Genomic DNA, 19,067 nt, shown 5'->3' on the forward strand with positions numbered 1-19,067 from the left:
TGGTGTGCATTGGAAGAGGAGGAGGAGGCGGAGGAGGAGGAGGAGGAGGAGGAGGAGGGGTGTAGTGCTGCAGTGGAGAGAAGTGAGAGGAGACTGCAGTCTTTGCTTATGGGAGAGATCAGACTATGTTACAGCTCTGAGGGACTGTAGCGAGCTGGAGTTTCTGACATTGGATGGGCCACCTGACGAAGGGGATAACCACATCTGACTGGTGAGTTTGTTTTGGGAGATCTTTTTTAAATTAGGGTGCAGTTAGGTGACGTGAGTACAATCAAAAGGAACAATTTACGAATGGCATACAAGTATCCTGTCTGCAAGTGATGATTTAACACTTATACCTGTATTCTCTGCACATGATTGGGAATCAGGATGTGTCACAGTTTTTTGTTGTGGCTGAGTGATGCTGGCCAGTGGTGAGCTGCAGAAATCAAAGGCAGATAAGGACTGAGTGCTGATGGCATGGACAGACACATGTGTCTAAATCCTTAAGAAGAAAGGCCTATAGATATGTTTTTGGTGTTTTGCATTCAGATTCATTTCTGATCATTTGAACATAAAGCATATTTAGTTATGAAAGTTAGTGTTGCAGCCAAAACTTGAATGATCATGAATCACAGCAGAGTAAAAGCAATCTGCACTCACATAATGCCCAGCGCTCAGGCAGTGACTTGACGCTGGACTTGAGCCAATTGTTGATTTGATTGGCTGGTCACCGGCTATAGGCAGGTTGTGGATAGCTTATAGACACGATCAGGATTGCTTAGCAACAATGATCTGCCGGCCCACAGCACACAGGCCTCTATTGTCTGTGCCCACCACATGAATTTCACGACTAATTCTAACAAGACAAGAATACAACAAGAGAAGGCGTCCACACACTGTGGCCAGAGAGTGAATGGAGATGATGTTACACAACGATTGTGTTTGCCAGACACATATAGGGAAGCCCTGCTGGTTCACTTTCATCTTGTGATACAGATACCCTCACATGCACTGTGAGCTCATTTACTGTAGACATGTCTGTTCAGCAAAAGACTCATTCTGACTTTACATATAAACTCTCTGTGTGTGTGTGTGTGTGTGTGTGTGTGTGTGTGTGTGTGTGTGTGTGTGTGTGTGTGTGTGTGTGTGTGTGTGTGTGTGTGTGTGTGTGTGTGTGTGTGTGTGTGTGTGTGTGTGTGTGTGTGTGTGTGTGTGTGTGTGTGTGTGTGTGCATGAAACCCTGTCTTGACTGTCGTTCTTGCCCATTAAGAGCGGATTGAAATGATCTGTCTTTTAAACTAAGACTGATCATCACCCTCTTCTAGAAGGAGATAAAAGAAAGATTTGTTGGATAACACACACACACACACACACACACACACACACACACACACACACACACACACACACACACACACACACACACACACACACACACACACACACACACACACACACACACACACACACACACACACACACACACACACACACACACACACACATTCTATATTTTATTCATGCTGAGACTGTGTTGTTCAATTCAATTTTACACTTCATTTTTCTTGTCTATGATACAACAATATAAGACCATTTACCACATACCAAAGAATCACATAACGCTCTCTTTGCTGCTTTAAAACACATTCATTCCACAACCTTTTTTGTCAAAACAATTTTTTCCATTTTACATTTTCACCCTGAAGCAAAAACAAACAAACATGGAGAGGTAGGTCATAGAGGGAAAACAAGAAAACGGTTGTCAAAATGTCCACATTTTTTTGCAATATGTTGAGCTGGTGGGGGGCATGCAGCAGAAAGGTAGTGTCCAAATAACAGGGTTCAGTATTGAATATAACACCTGTCTGTCACACATGCGCTCCCGTGTCTCATACTGCAGTAAAACAAATCTTTGGAGAACTTCTAACCACTTTTTTTGTTCCTATGTCTTTGTCGAAGTACAACTGGGCTTTGTGTTATCCAATACATTACTACATTTTTGCTACAATGTCAAAGTTGTCATATGCCTCCTGCAGAATAAATATTGTCTCACTCTTTGTTATCTCTTTGTAACAAAGAGTGCGGAATATAATGCTCACTTAAGGCTGGGAGGTAAATTGATTTTCTCAGTTTTTTTTTTTGATGGATTGAATTTCCTGAAGGTAACAAGGTGAACCATTGTAAAGAGAGACGTGCTATTCTCTCATTGTGCTGAAATCAATTGAAATGTCAGCCACATTCGTTTTTTGGAGCATTACGATTCAGTTCATTCCTCTCCAGGGGTACGACTAATGATTAATCTGCAACTCAATCATTAATTGTTTGGCCTGTGAAATGTTAGGCTGGCTATCACAATTGTCCTTAACCCAAATATGATGTCATCGAATGTCAATGTGAGAAAATGGAACCATGTTTGAATGTTTAAAACTTGACTTCAAAGGTCAATCATCATAAAAACCCACAGCTCGTTATTTCTCTTTAGTTAAAATATGTTAAGCATTCAAACATCTATTTGTTTTTATCCAATACATTCATATGGCAGCAATTTACTTGTAATCTATGGGTTAATCACTGACTCCACACTAGCTTTTCCCCATACATGTTACCAAAGTGGTAAAGACTATCCCAGCATGCATTTGGTCGAAGAAAGGACAAAGGATTTAAACTCAAAAGCATAAACAGACAAAATAATGATTTTCAATCCTTGTAACATGTAGGGAGAACATTAACAACTGACAGAAAACAGGTTGAAATAAGATTGATACCAATTTCATGTCTGTACAGTACATTTGTGAAGCTACAGTTTAGCTTAGCATAAGCACTGGACACAACTAGCCTAGTCCTATGAAAAGGAAACAGTTTGCACCTATCAGCCCCTCTAGAACCAATATATATATTTTTTAATTTATTATGTGCTATCATATATCTAGGTTGTGTATTGTAAACTGAAAGAGGATGTAAAAACACAGGCTGTGGTTCCAGTCTTGGAAACAGTTAGCTGTAGCTTCATTTTTTACAGACATAAATTATGCTGTAGAAGTATTTTATCTTCTGTATTGCTTTAACAATTCAGCTAAGATCGAACTATAGAAAATCTTAGGGCCTATTTCCAGGTCTCTGTTAGTGAACTTTCAAATCATCAGCGTAATGTGTGTATTCAGTCTCCATGTCTTTTATTTCATAATAGATTCATTAGCTGAGGATTTGTGCTCATTATTCTAACTGGTTTCTGTTTATCTCTCATCTCTCACTGATAATGACCATTGTTGACTGTGATGACTGTTTCTATTTCCCAATATCTTTTGCAGAGCTGAGCTTTATTGCTGCTCATCATCTCCCACACAAATGAGATTGTGTTTGTCGTCAGTCTCTTACTAAAAGAGCATCAATACATTGATAATGAACATAACATGCTTGAATTGATAATTAATTGATAATTACTTTGGTTTAATTTGATACTTGAAGCACGATTTTAGGAAATGTGTTCAATTGTTTTCTTTCCAGGAGTTGGATAAGAAGATCAACATCTCTCTCGCGTCTCTGCATTAAGAACAGAACTTAGGAGTTAATGAGCTATGCATAAAGATCATACAGGACGAGGATCAGTTTGCCTGGTCTACACAATTCAAAGATTGGCCTACAAACACCTTTACCTTTCAAATGTGTTGAAGTTAAGCACGATTTTGCATTTCATGAGCCTGAATTTGATTATTGGACAGTCTGTATTTTGCTACAGAGCAACATACAATGACTGTGTGTGTTTTGGAGAAAACCTGTGTTTGTGTGTCCCTCTGGGGAGAACTTAGGGATTTGAGCCTTTCCAGACCATTGACATACACAAAAACCTATATAACACAAAACAGGAAAGGGAAAACCCCAACACCATAATCGGGCCTCTTTCGTATTTAAAGTGTCCTTCCAGAGGATCTCCCTCCAGAATCATCATCAGCACTGATGTCATGACATTTCTTTGTCATGCCTTACTTTCCCTTTCTCTCTGATCTGTGTGTTCCTCAGGGACGCTGCGTCTAGTCTTTGACGATGAAGTTCAACTTGTTCAGAAGGCCAGAGGCCGTGGCGGCCCCCGAGCCCACCGGGGTCACTGGGGCCACCGGGGCCACCACGGCCACTGGGGCCACCTCGGCCCCCACCCAGGCCTACGTCTCCACCTCGGTTCCGGACCTCGGCCCTGGCTCCAACAACACAGAGATCAGCAAGAACGACATGTTTGAGGAGATCAAGAGCAAATTCTTGAATGAAATTGACAAAATCCCATGTAAGTTATAATATAACTACTTCCTGCTGATGTAAAAAACTTTACAGAAATTCTAATTTACACATCAATCTTAATTGTTGGCCTTTTGTTTTTGACTGACAGTGCCTCCTTGGGCTCTGATCGCCATCGCTGTTGTGGCCGCGTTGCTTATTCTGACCTGCTGCTTCTGCATAATCAAAAAATGCTGTTGCAAGAAGAAGAAGAACAAGAAAGGGAAGAAGGGGAAGGATGGCTTCAACATGAAGAACATGCAGGGCGAGGTATGACGCCTTGTGCTTCTTACACGCTGAAAAAGAGTAACTGGATGTTTTAGGTGATATTTTGCCTCTTTTTTTTTTTACATCAATTTACTATTCACGTTTTTATTGCTATTTATACCATTTATTGCTAATATTTTCTGTCACTATAGCTAACCAAATTTGATCTTTTACCAGCAGCTTTTGTAGCCCAGACTGTAGAGGACACAAGGAGAGCTCTCTTCCCCTCCATTTATTCGATGTTGTTGTTGTGGTCGTTCAAATGTGTGACGTATTCCATTGTGGCCCCTTGGTGAAAAATGACACACTTTGTTACAAGTTGGCAAAGAATAATGAGCACTATGAATTAGAAAGTTTCTCCTGTCAAGTTGCAAAGTATAAAAAGCAACATTGCTATGTGATGGATGAAGGCATATCACCCGCATTAATATTGGGAGACTTCGGAAGGAAAGCACAGTAAATCAGAGATTAAATGTTTCAAAAGCCACTCATTTGAGAACTAATCAACTAACATCAGCATAGATTGCTCTGAGCTCCAGTGACAGTTCATTAAATTAATAAATGACTTCTGTCCAGGGTGTGAATTTATCGTCCCCAGCCCAAAACAAGTGTCATTTCTCACCATAATTGTGGTGGTGGTGTTGACTGCCTCTCTTCTTGTAGTGTGTGGTGTCTTGTGAGTTGAATCTCTTCCTCTCTCTGCTCTCCTCCTTTCCCCCCCCCCCGCTTTGTGTCTGTCTTGTGTGTGCCCCGTGTTTCTTGACTGTGGTGGACTCCCGCTCTACGGTAGGTGGATAGCTCACGTTGGCGAGGGGGTTTCATGGAATGAAAGTCGTAGCTTCCTTTGCAACTCTGCAACTTTGCAACTCTTTACTTTGTGCTGTGACAGCTTGAGAATGACACAATGGAAAGCTATGATGTGCTCCATAAACCCCAGAGAGGAGAGTTTAACACATTGTTCCTGGGACAATGTAACTGTAACTCACACCAATATGGAAAGTATTGGACTAAGAGATGATATGCAAGACACTTTTAAAACACTAAGAATATATGCATGTGATAAAGGGCATGGTTGGTTGTTTGGGAGACATGAAAACGGTGATGATAAAACTGCATGAATAGAGCAATACACGCAGAACTGTCCTTTCCTTTGAAATGCTCAAGGAGAACGTAGGATGTGGAGACACTGGGTGGCCTGAAAGAAAAGGTCCTTTCAAAGTCAAGGCCACCTTTGCAACGAGGCTTACATTTTCAATAATAACACTGCAGCAATAAGCCTGCCTGTGCCCTTTCACCCTGAAAACATTTATTGTAATAATAGGGAGCCTTATTTTATCTTGAAATATGAAGGTTGTGAAAAAAGTCATTTGAAAAGCCAGCTCCTTGCACTTCATTTGTTTTCCTATTTGCCTTTAATCAAGGTTCAAGGTTCTTTATTTGTCATACGAACATAGCTACAGAGTAGTTATGTCGATGAATATGTTCTCCAACAGTGCAACACAATAATGCAGAAAAATATAGTGCAAGTAAATATTAAAAAGTAAATACAAAAAGAAAAATAATCCTAATCATTTTAGTTTGCAGAAATGTGCTGTTGTGAGCTACTGTAGTTCCTTAGGTGTTTGCATAAACACGTCCTTCATTTGGTGAAATTAAAAGGGCTTAGACAAAAAAGAAAACCATGCCAATACCTGATTGTTTTTTGGAAGACTTGTACTTGTATGACCCCTTTTAGTGGAACTAGCATGCAAAGCCTCCACTGCCTCTGGCTGTCACAATGGCTGCACAAGCATGCCAAAGGAATTGCCCAAAAAACAGGAGGAAAAGGTGTCCAAAAATAAAAAAGTATGAACATTAATATGTGTTACCAGTAGAGATGTCCTTGGTTATTATCATCAGGTGCTGTGCAGGTAAGCAGCAACCAGAACATGTATCTCCCACGTAAAAACTGCTGGAGCTCCAGTGTCTGTGGCATGCTGGCTGTGGTGGGGAGCCCTGTCGTCTGACTCCAGATCTCCTGACCCTTAACATCCTATTTCATCTTCTTACTTCCACACCACAGATACACCAGGACGAGGATGATGACGACGAGGGAGAGACTGGATTGACGGAGGAGGAGAAAGAGGAAGAGGAGAAAGAAGAGGAGAAACTGGGGAAGCTGCAATACTCCATAGAATATGACTTTGAAAATGCAAAGGTCTGTGGATGTCACTTTGGAATGCTATTTAAAGAAGTGATTCAATCATTTTTGGAATACAATAATCAGTTTTCTAACTGAAATAAAAAATATTGATGGCACTTTCTTGTCTGAAAGGTAGCAGGTAGCAGCCGGTTAACTTAGTTTAGAATAAAATGGGAAGAAAGGAACAACTGTTAGCGTAGCTCTGTCCAAGTGTAGCAAAATCCATCTACAGTACCAGGACCTCTAAAGATAAAGATATAATGGGCTAATAAGTACCGTTTAACGGAGCTAATTTTCTGATTTAATTTTGAGGGCTTTTACCCTCAGAGTGGGCTAGCCGTTGTCTCCTGTTTTAATGCTAAGCTAACTGGCTGGGATAATAATACTACATCAAAGTCATTATTACTCCTTTAAGGTCTAACCCTTAAAAATGTCTTGACGACTTCTTCTTAAAACATCAGCAGGGCAACATCATAATTCATTTTGAAAAGCTAAATATGTCCCCAAAAAATTGATTAGCAATAATTGTTGATGAGGGAAAAAAAACTAAAACATTTGTCAGAGATTCAGTAACTTTTATCACCATTACTGTAATACTCTCTGAGGGGCAGCAGAGGGGTAATGCAGAACATGAATTAATGAGGCTCAATCTAAGAAGAAAAGGTATTTAAAACAACTCAACATATATCTAGTCGGAGAGTACAATAGGTAATGTTATTGTACAAAAAAATAACAATGTGAGAGTTCTAATGACATCGAAGAATGCCCTCTTACATTCGAAAACATTTCCGGTTTGGCAAAAAAGTGAGTGAAGATTGATTGCGAGGCTTAAGTTGACGGATGAGTTGTATAACCAATCTCTGCAGCAGTGACCCTGACAGAAATGAAAAATCGTACAATTTCCGGATTTCTCTCTGATAGAATTCTGTTTCCTGTCCCTTATATCCCACCCACACCTCCTCTGTACACAGCTCACAGTTGGCATCCTTCAAGCTGCAGACCTCATTTCCATGGACTCAGGTGGAACCTCGGATCCCTACGTAAAAGTCACGATCCTGCCCGAGAAGAAGAAGAAGTATGACACCAAAGTCCACAAGAAAACACTGAACCCTGTCTTCAATGAGACATTTATATTCAAGGTAAGTCAGTATGTGGCGTGATAAAACTGAAAGATTTGGTGCACAGCAACCTGCTTTAGAATCTGCATAAGAATCGATGCAGCTGTGAAGAGAAAGACAGACATATATCAATAATGTATTCATGATGGTTAGGAAGTTTGCATAAATAGTTCTCCTGCCCGGCTGCCAGTGTGTTCTCACTGTCTGTGCAGCCTGCTACTGGTACATGCTGCTCTCTCCCATCCTAATAAAGCCTGCAGAGACTTTATAACTGGCTCCGGGTAACACTGGAAGCTCTGGATGCCTACCAACTAGCAGCAGCAGCCATTTTTAAAAAAAAAAATTCCAGAATGACTGATTTTTTCTTCCAGACAAGAGATGCTCATTGCCATGTTACGTTTTTCAGCTTTAAGGTTTTTCAACGTTAAGGTTTTTGTACTGCTTACTTTGTGAGTGTTTTTTTATAAGAGTGTGTCTCCAAAGGATGGACATTTAATAAAGGTTCATTTTGATGTAGCATCTTCTACTATCTATAACATCTTCCAACTATGTTATTGGATTGCTAGTTTTCCTTATTAACAGAATATAAATGATTTGATTATTTCTATTTCACTTCAAACTTGTTCTTGTCAATTTTACTTAGTTTACTTATGTAATGATATTCCATAGGAGCTGAATAATAAGCTGGCTACCTGTCTATCAGATGCATGTCAAAGAAGTCAGAGGATTTCATGTGAACATGTGAAGAATTACCAAAACTCCTCTTGAACATAATTAGTTAACAATAAGAGTCAACTTTCCAGAAGAGATGTATTTTACCTTAGATTTTGCTTTGACTAACGTGTGAGGTTTCAAGGTCTAACATGGTTGTGTCTGTCCCTCAGGTGCCCTACGAGGAGCTCGGGGGGAAGACTTTGAGTATGTCTGTTTTTGACTATGATCGATTTTCCAAACATGACGTGATTGGGGAGGTGAAGATCGCCATGAAGTCCATCGACCTCGGACAGCCGATCGAGGAGTGGAAGGATCTGGAGAGTGCAGATCAAGAGGAGGTGCGCTTGACAATCAAACTTCTAGATTTTAAAGAAGAGCGGTATTTATATTCCACAATAAATTGTCAGGGACTTTGTTTTATTAACATTATATGAGTTTTATGATATTCCCTAGACTGCGATATTTCCCAGAATAACCTTGAATAACAGAATCACCATATCTTTCACCTCATTCGATGCTGTTAACTTCAAAAGCTGTCATTGTCACCACAAGGACAAAACAACTGGGAGCATTTTGCTTCAGCCCATCATCATTTTCCAAAATGTTTTCCAAAAATTTTCCAAAAAAGTTTGCTGCTGTTGGCTGATGAGCGGATTGTTTCTGTCTATCCTCTCGGTGCTGCTCAGCCTGAGAAACTGGGAGACATCTGCATCTCCCTCCGTTACGTCCCCACCGCCGGGAAACTCACCGTCTGCATCCTGGAGGCCAAGAACCTGAAGAAGATGGACGCCTGTGGATTATCTGGTACAGACAAATTACAAAGCTGTCAAGAGAATCTAGATCACAATAGTTTTTTGAAGTTTAGTCCAGTTGGAATCAGTTTTTTGTGTTTGTCTGTACGACTATAGATTTGAATAATTGTTCTTAATGTGATGTAACATAAACATTTTAGAAGATCCTTGCACTAAATCACAGTTCTGTATGATGACCAAACATATCAAATAGATAAGTATGAAATGCTTCAGAACTGTTCTTTGTCATGCAAGTACACTTGGGAAATGCAGTTCACAACTGTAATCCAATGGCCAATTACACATACAGTTTATCGCGGAAATAGAGAACAATCAATAGAGGAAGTTAGTGAAAATGATAGAAGAGTATATCGAAAGTGATAAAGGGATTGCAAACAGCACAAAACTAATTTACAATAATTTGTCTAAGTGAGCTCCTTTGCTGATCGTCTTGATGCCCATTGCAGATCCTTATGTGAAGATCCAGCTGCTGCAGGGCGGCAAGCGTCTGAAGAAAAAGAAGACTACAGTGAAGAAGAACACCCTAAACCCTTACTATAATGAGTCCTTCAGCTTTGAGATCCCCCTGGAGCAAATGCAGGTATAGTACACATCAAAGTCATATATGTACAGCAAGTACATAAGTAAGTAAAACAAATGTTTCTCTACTTTAAAAGTAGTTAACACACATTTTGATGTCTTTATACCTGGAAATGAATGTCCTTCTGCCTCTCTTTCTAGAAAATCTTGGTGGCGGTCACAGTGTTTGATTATGACAAGATCGGTAAGAATGACGCCATTGGAAAGATCTTCGTGGGCAGCAAGGCGACCGGCCTGGGTCTGAAGCACTGGTCCGACATGCTGTCCAACCCGCGCCGCCCCATCGCCCAGTGGCATCCATTGCAGCCAGAGGAGGATATCGATGGTCAGCTGGCAAAATTGAATGCAAAGAAGTAAAGTGCTCCACCAACCAGCTAAAACTCAGAGCCCCCACCCCGACTTTGCATGAAACCCATGACTTTAACACGTCGTGACTACCCGTCATGAAACCTGCTCAGCAAAAAAGAGACATCTTAGAATTATTTGCTCAATCATGGTTAAGTCGAGAAAAAAATAACAATTTTTAAGCATCACATTTCACACATTAGCGTATGTTGTGAAGAGTGCCGTTGAGAGCTATCGGGTGACTGGTTCATGAATGATCGATGGTTGGTCTTTCTTTCGTTGAAGAAACTCAGAAACGGATTCTTAGGGTGCTGACACGGAACAAAACTCTTGGTGAAAACAATGCTGGAAAAGCTTTAGTTTAGTTCATAGAGCATGCTTTACTTACCTCCCCTCTGCTCTGCATACATCACACCCAGTATTGTATCTTGCTAATAAGTGTGCTATAACTTGCAATAGAAAGAACCGTAGTATTGGGTTATTTCCTGCATAGTATAAGTCTATTAAATGCAAAAATATTGTATTGAGGGTGAATGAGGTCAGCGATCCATGTTGCAATATATATTTTAAAGAGAACTCTACATACATGATTGTCTTTATTCATTTTATCAGCTCACATGTGAGCTGCATTTGACTTCAGCAGTCTGTGTCAGACAGATGTAATGTTGGACAGGAATACAAGGGTGCCTTTCCTGGTGTGACACTTTGAGAAATCCATTAAGACTCATTGTTTTATTTTGAAGGGGAAATCATTAAAAAAGTAGTCAAGGACACTGTGAATGTGCCATCTGCAATCTGAGCTGTGGAGACCACTTGGATGTAAACCTTACTTAGCTGTGGCCAAAGTAAGGATACGAGAAAGCGTATCAAGGATGTTCAAAGTATTTATAACTGTGCTTCTTCTACATGATGCTCTTGCTTTCTTAAAACAGTGCCATCTAACTCATTTTAGTTTTTTGATTATATGTCCAATGTTGTAGTTTACCAAACATACTGCAGTACACTCGTTTATGGGGGAAAACACAAATATTTCTGTCAAAGACATATGTTTTTATAGAGAATTTGAAATGTCACATAGCCGCACCTTTTAAGACAATGTGAGGACAAGTGCAAAAAAGCAGGTTCATGATATCTCAACAGAGCAAGTGTTAGCCGACATCTAAACATATAATACAATAAACATCTTCTGGACCATTTAGCTTGAACCAAATAGAGCTGCATAATCCAGCATGTATCATGCCTCGCAGTGTTTCATGTCGTTTGGATCGCTCTCTCATCGGCCACAAGCTTTGTAAACCTGGAGCCAAAGTGCTGCGACCTCTTCACCAATACACTGTTAGACTGATGTGGAGGGGTATGGACGGAAAAAACACCCAATGGAGATTTCTGTCTTATAAGCAACAGCAAAATGTGAACATTTAACAGCTCTGAATTGAAGGCATTGAAATACTTTACTTGGAGAGTTCATTTGAGTTTGAATAATCCACTTAACTTAAAGACTGAACAATTTCCAATTTTGGGTAAAGATAAAAAAAGAATTTACCTTAAACTAGATGCAAGTTAAGACAGTCATTTTTGGATATAAAAATCCAGGTTCATTCAGAAAGCAACATTTAGTATGAGAGAATAAATATGGAAAATATGTAATAGCAAGGATAACCCATGAATGAAATTATGATTTCATAAAAAGAAAATCAAAGAAATCCTCACGTTGACAATAATATTTTGAATTGATGAGATGCTGATCCTTGGTAGATTTACACACAGTAAACAATAAGTAAAGTATAGCATTTTGACACATTTTCTGATGAAAGAAAAGTGTAATAAATAGTTGTAACATGATTATATTTTTAACATTCTGTAAAATCAGATTCAGCAACTGGACACTTTTCTAACTGAATTTCAGAAAATGAAGGAGAAAACCGAATATAACGAGTTCACCTGCAAGAAAATAAGAATTCAGAGAAATTATTTTCAAAATAATATTATACTGTAAGTATAATATAATTCTTAAATTGCAGTGTTATTCAAATATAAGGTTTAGTATCCAGAAAAAGTTATATTAGTTAGGAATAAGGTGTTCAGTTGTGTTTGAACAACTCAAATGTGTGCAGCCTTTCTTTGCTCCATAGGAGGAAGGATTATATTTCTGCAGACAGATCCCAGCCGCACGCTGATTGGTCCTTGCACAGTACCACTTCTTCCTATTGATATCATTATGCATCACGCAGATGTGTTAATATGCTACAGCATGTACTCACAAGATAATGTAAATAGCAGCATGTTTTAAAGAGAACCCATAATTATATTGTGTAAGTGTGTTTGTGATCTGTGTCATTTTTGATAATAAAACGGAGTAAAAAAGAGTATGCACTGACTGCAAAGTGTATGTATTTTTGCTGATTGGGACTGAATGTAAGTCTTAACAATCCATGTTGGGAGTCACACTCCTTTAATGCCTGGGATTAAAACAAGTTTTCTTTGTGTATCATGTGTAAAAAACACAAAAAGATCCACTTTGTTGCCATAAAACTGCATGTCTGTCTTGTTTCCTGTCATCGTTTGTATGTGTCCTCTGTGTTAAATCCAGTGTTACAGAATGCCTGGGCTACATGTTATTATTGTTCATGTCTGCTTGCACCTGTTATGCAGTATGTTTTGATGCTGACCAGTAAACTGTATATATTTCAAAAAAGGAGAAAATATTTAGCGGGTCCTTGATTTTCTATCTCAGTGTACCGTAAGTGTTTCCTTCATTTACTCCTGCCAGTTGGGTGTTAAATCTAAATTAAATGTAGATATAGTGGACGGCTTGAAGCTTATTGTTCCTTCCGTGCTTCATTAAACTGTACCTTCTCATCTTATTGCATTTCAAATAAACCTGCTCTCACATGTCCGATTATATTTTGTAACATAATAAATCAGTCAGTAATTTGCATATAAACTTAACTTCGTTTAATGTCTTTTTACAGTATATTTATCACAATTATTTCGCTGGATTACTTCTGTGGAATATTAGTATTGCATATTATTGATGCAGTCCTCTGAACAGCGCTCCAGTCATGTCGTTCAGCCGTCAGTGATCTATTCATTGACTAATGGATTGCAATGGGATGAGCTGGTGTTACACTTGTGCATGCACTGACATATCAATGCTGTATCCATCATGACGTCTCCAATGTGGGGATTTGGTTACCCATTGCTCCTTTAAATCACTATTATTTGCTGTTGAATAAAACTTTATCTACAGTGCATAAAGATGAACAATCGTGATCTGGGTGACACTCCATTTTTAGAGCAAAATGTAGCTATCTCTATGTTTGAGAGGCGGAGAGAATACGAACCACATATATTCTGAAAATTCAATTCCTCTATGTGTTTGTCAAATGTAGGTTCAAATGTTATTGTGAGAGAGCGCCACATTGCTTTCTTTTCTACAAGCGTGTGTCAGTTCATTCCTTACTGGGGTCATTTAATATACTCACGCTCCTCTATCTATACAGTATATGAGCTGTCTCAAAGGTTTTGTGTTTTTGCAATAGAACCATTAGAGTGTGTATTTGTTTATTGATGTTTTATTGATGGATCATATAAGTCTGTCACTTTTCTGCAATGCAGGCAACAAAAATCCCCGTCTTCCTGGGTCTCTCAAGCGTTCTGGAGCGCAGATGAGACCCAAACAGAGCAGAAAAACATTCGCAGTGCAATACTGCCAATCTGCTGCTTCAATAATAGTCTTCAGTCCTCTTATGTGAACATAGCCATGATACAGAACATCCAAAGACCTGATCATCACCCAAACGTTGTCCATCAGGCAATCACTTTCCGAGCAACATAGACAAGGGAAATGTTTTGACGTCTTTCTGGACTCTTGTTTGTGTCTTGTTGTTGAGGTCTGTCAGTAGTTGTTGCCTTTTGTGAACCGCATGATTTATTTCCGTACGAAATCCATGTTTTCCAGCAAAAAAAAGGAACAAAAACCACACATGTACTCATATATCACTCTGTGTAGAACTGAATTACTCAAGGGAATCAAAATATGGGATGTGGTCAGGACGTATCTGTGTGTTGTCAACATGTAACCTTAGGAAATAAAGGCATTTTCAGTAGCCTCGTGCTGTGTGGTGTGTAAATGGAATCCGAGGGTGCTCTTCCACTTTTTGTCAGTGGGTGGCATCATGCATGCTGTATGAGAAAAATAGAAGGGTGAGTTATAGCCAGCCACTTAGATGGCAAATCAGAGATTACTATTATACACTTATATGTCATTTTCAAAATTTCTAAAGATCTCTTTGAAAACACACTGGTGAGAATAATTGTTTCTTCAAATGATTCATAGCATCAATAGTACACACAAGTAGTTGAACGTGCCTTTGGGGTCTGGCAGGTATCCAGTGAGTGTTAGATTATAAATGGTAATTGTGTTTGTGAAATTAAATGAAATATCCTATATAAAGGAGAATTGTATTTTTTTTCAGTGCAGCTTTGGGTCATGATGAAACATGATCGTTATCAGAATTTCTCATTTAACGTTGGGCCTCAAAGTTATTTTTATATCTGTACAACAGCTGACAAAACAATCCCACTTTCGCCATCCCACCATCTGCTGATAAAGAAAAAGCTTTCATGTATCCTAAGGAGACTAAAAGCAACATAACAACGACTAAATTGACCTTGAGGTGAGATTATTTTGTGATTTCCATTGCTCTAGTCATATTTTACATGATTGAATGATTTCATTCTAAGGAAACAGAAAAGCTTTTTTTATTTATTCAACCCATCCGGTTTTGTATTGTTTTGTATTTTTTCATTTCAGGCTAAGAGAAGTGACATGACACTTCAAGGTAAGGTTACACATCTTTTAAACCAGAGGTGACGCTCCCACGTTCCTGAAAAATGTATCCCATCCATCACCGGCTGTCCCTGAGAGCTCAGAGCATGTTTTCAATGTCCACATATGGAATAGACAAAAAGAAATGGCAGTTTCCATGGTAATACCTCCATGAAAATACCTGCAATATTTTGTCCATATATGTAGGTTATTAACACAGTCATAAATGCTTTACTGATTCCAACACAGTGAAGAAAAAATACAAGAAGTTGACAATCTTGTGGACATTTGCCTTTATGTAGAAATATCTTATGAATATAAAATGCATTTTAAGTTAATGTATTTTCTATCTGGGAATGTGCTACTTAAGATACAGTACAGTAACATGAGGCTTCACAGCTGATCATACATGTGTCTGATTGTAACTCAACAGACAAAAGACTCAACTTTAATATGTACATACATTCTGTCTGAGGACGGGCTGAATGTAAGAAGAATGCAGGTATAAATATGGCTTCTGTTATCCGCCCCTCTTCTTCTACTACTTCTGTCTCACTTGGACAGTTTAGTGATGACCCGGATTAGAGCTCCATTCTCGTCCTTCAGTCTCTGGTTCTCCATATTCAGCTCTGCTTTTACCTGAAGGAAGGGAAGGAGACAACTGGTAGGCAAAGTCATGACATGACATGATAAGAATACAAAATAAAAACTGTAAACAAAGAGATTTAGGTCACTTAATATAGATATGTGTTTGCCATACCAAAAATGTCAATCTATTTTTGGATTGTGTCTTGATATTTTGGTAGTATTTTCCTATGCCATGCCCAAGGTTTTGGAATTGATTCATGCAAAATGTTCAGACTCCATTACATCGAATTCAGATTATGTCAATTAGTCATGAATGGTTTCCTGTTTTAATTAATACTCACCATATCATTTCAGACAACTCCACTTCCTGCATTTGTGTGTTTCCCGTCCTAATTGGTTCACATTCACATCACCTCATTATTTTATGGGTGTATTGAGTCTTTTCCCTCTCTCTCAGTGCCAGTTATTATCTTGTGTCATGTCTTGTAGCAATTATCATATGGTCTAGTTTTCCTCCCCCTCTCCCTGCTAAATGTGTCTATTTTTAACTCTGAACCCAAACCTTTGCCAAGTACAGACAGTATCTTATTTTGTTGAACTAATATAATGAATTGAGTAATGTTGCCCATGGTTTCCAGACTTTACAGTTACATTTAATAAGTTTAGTTTAGGGTTGGTTACATAGTAAACTTAAACATATGTGCACTAGTAAAAGACTATTGTATTGCTAGCTGATCCTGAACTAAATGTAGCTTCACATAAACAACTTGGTTGTTCAGGAGAAATGATACACTGAAACAAATACATAGCACATTTACCAAAACACGAGATGTTACACTTGCATCCAGCAACACACACACTACTGTACTGCACTTGCTCATTTAATAAAGACTATAACATGCTTCTCTGTTTTGATTACTTTCAAACCAGCATCTCATGTTTGTTTAGTCCCAAACAAGAGGTTTCTGTTTGTGTCCTATTGGGCATAACACAGCAGACATTTGTGAATGTTAGACTGTACATGAACGCTGAGTGCCAGCTCGCTGTCAAAGTGCTCACACATTCCACAGCCAGCAGAGCATAATGGTGACAAATGATGTCAGCTGAGGCCAGTGTTTGGACACACAGACACTTTAAACTGTGTGCATTTGATTGTGCATTGTTTTCCTCATGCCAAATAAGCTTAACTCCCTCCTGGGTAAGATATCGTGCTATATTGTTAATAATAAAATGTTTAAAGGCGACTGTATGGTGAATGTTAGGGTGAATTACAAGACAACTTATTCATAGAATTACCTTCAACTGCTCTTCCAAATCCGTTATCCTCTTTTTTATACTCCAACTTTCCTATGGGCAAAACATTCAGATAAATAAAGACACTTTTAAAGAATATATGTTTTAGTATAATCTGGATTTTATTTTACCTTTTTTTCTGTCTCAAGCATGTTGGAACTACAATCTTCCGCTCTTCCCTTCTGCAACAATGAAAGTCATTTACATTTTTTTTTTACAAATCCTTGCAGCCCCCATCATTATTGGCTTCTCTATTTTCATAACATTGAGCAAGTGTTGCATGTAAAGTGTCAAATATATCCACAGTTGCACACAGAATCTCGAAAGCGGATAACAGTTATTTCATTGTGACTTACATATATCATTTATGACATATCTCTCTCACACTTTTACCTGATATTGTCATGAGAATATATGGGAGATATTTGGATATGTACTAAAAAATGAAAATCTGAATTATTGAAATGATTGTTTTTTTTCTCTCTGCTGAACCCATTTGCTTCACACTCCTACATTTAAATGAGTAATAATGATGTGCTCTACCTGTGTTCTCTGCAGCTGGTCTTGAATCATTGCCAGTTCCTGTTTACTTGTTTCCAGCCTGGACTTCAGCCTGTGGTTGGTGGCCAGTGCCTTTTCATACATCTACAAATATTCACTTGTTAGCATTTCTAAAGATTGTTTGTTTCGCAGCAAAACAAACAAACATTGACTGTAACAGCAACAGTGAAGGTGGGTGTGTTTTTTAGTATGCTACTGATCATTATAATTCCCAGACCATAAATCCTAAAGACTTTCCCATACCATCTATCACAACAAACAGGTCAAAGTTTACACTGATCAAGGGAAATATCGATATCTTCTAGATCGGCATAATGATTTCTATTGATTGAACATATTTCTATGGACCTTTTGCATTGATTAATCAATCCTTTATTCTACAAAACAAAAATGCCCACAAAATGTATCTATATTTCAGGATGATGCATTCAAATGGAACTGTTGGCCAACCAACAATAGGAAAATGTCAAGATACTGAATTTACAATAATAATAAAAAAAGACTACATTTCTGTTGATATAAAGAATCATGAACTAGGTTGCTTTACTTAATGTATCATGTTTGTGTGTACTTTTATATCCATTTGATTAATTGTTGGCAGTGCAGCATTTTTATAGGATTTTTTATTTGTCATTCTAGTATAATTTTTTGTTTGTTTTCATTAGATACTTGACAAAAGCTCAGTCATCTTGTGGTGTACAGTATGGACAGGATTTCCTTTCATTCAGTCTGTAAAGCACCGTGATCAAAGCCCTTGCTTGGATAATTAACCCACCCTTTAGGTGAGTTAATTCATTGTGATCACTTTTAGTTTCAGTCAAAACCTTATTTTTGTCTGCATCACTTGCCTTTTTATAGTCATTGTTTGCTGACTCTTCTTCTGCCTTTTTCCTTGCAGACAGTCTGTTCTCCCGTCTTAAGAAGTAGGACTCGGCGTGGTTTGTTGACGAGTCGTTGGAGACATCGGAGGAACCTGACGAGCTTAATCTGGAAGCAAAAGAGAGGTATTACCTTTGAACTCTGGGGTTAACCTCTGTTACTGTCTGAGTTTAATCTCACTGACGCACTGATTGACTCAGTTAGGTGATAACTAAATGTCTTTTGTATGTATTAATAGTGTGACGTAGATTTTCTTACCTAGACAGTTTCTCGTGCTGAAATAGAGGAAAAAGGTTTTAGAACTTGCTGAATGAAAAATGCAACAACTCGCCAATATTTCTAGCTGTTCTTAGCCAACCTTTGACCTTACATTGAAACAGACAAGTAATTAATTGTCACTATGGATTCTGTCAGGATTCTCATGTTTTGTCACGTTTGTAGTTTTGTATGTCTGGTTATGGGTATTTTCCTCCTTGTATATTGTCTGGTCCTTCTTCCTGTGTTTCCCCCGTTGTTAGTTTCCCTGGGGTGTGATTTGTCTGCTTGTGTTCACCTGTGGCCCTTGTGTTTCTCCTCCCATGCCCGGCTGTTTCTCGTCTTGTGATTACCCCTCCCGGTATTTAGTCTGTTCTCTTCCTGTGTTCAGTGTG

The 19,067-nt window shown here is 38.6% G+C and overlaps 2 protein-coding genes across 5 annotated transcripts in view; one reads left to right on the plus strand and one right to left on the minus strand.

Moving 5' to 3' along the window:
* Nucleotides 1-13,533, plus strand: part of LOC117446808 (synaptotagmin-2-like) — a 52,230-nt gene extending 38,697 nt beyond the window's left edge. For 2 of the 4 annotated variants that reach the window (XM_034083244.2, XM_071203183.1), the window contains exons 2-9: nt 4,000-4,258; nt 4,361-4,518; nt 6,578-6,712; nt 7,669-7,836; nt 8,700-8,867; nt 9,216-9,333; nt 9,788-9,921; nt 10,062-13,533. In XM_034083244.2, coding sequence (XP_033939135.1) covers nt 4,024-4,258; nt 4,361-4,518; nt 6,578-6,712; nt 7,669-7,836; nt 8,700-8,867; nt 9,216-9,333; nt 9,788-9,921; nt 10,062-10,277 — 1,332 coding nt within the window. In that variant the 5' untranslated portion in view covers nt 4,000-4,023 and the 3' untranslated portion in view covers nt 10,278-13,533. Of the gene's footprint in view, nt 1-75; nt 212-3,999; nt 4,259-4,360; nt 4,519-6,577; nt 6,713-7,668; nt 7,837-8,699; nt 8,868-9,215; nt 9,334-9,787; nt 9,922-10,061 lie in introns of those variants that run through there. The other 2 variants (XM_034083243.1, XM_034083245.1) reach the window with 2 other exon arrangements.
* Nucleotides 13,534-15,463: 1,930 nt separating this feature from the next.
* Nucleotides 15,464-18,844, minus strand: LOC117447146 (protein phosphatase 1 regulatory subunit 12B-like). Its single transcript, XM_034083796.2, has 6 exons — nt 18,676-18,844; nt 18,387-18,525; nt 17,521-17,622; nt 17,109-17,159; nt 16,981-17,031; nt 15,464-15,735 (listed from the first exon to the last, which is right to left on the minus strand). Exons 3-6 carry the CDS (start codon nt 17,620-17,622, stop codon nt 15,649-15,651), a joined length of 291 nt encoding a protein of 96 aa, XP_033939687.1. The 5' UTR covers nt 18,387-18,525; nt 18,676-18,844; the 3' UTR covers nt 15,464-15,648.
* Nucleotides 18,845-19,067: the final 223 nt, after the last annotated feature.

The sequence above is a fragment of the Pseudochaenichthys georgianus genome, chromosome 5 (assembly GCF_902827115.2).
Source record: "Pseudochaenichthys georgianus chromosome 5, fPseGeo1.2, whole genome shotgun sequence".
NCBI lineage: Eukaryota > Metazoa > Chordata > Actinopteri > Perciformes > Channichthyidae > Pseudochaenichthys > Pseudochaenichthys georgianus.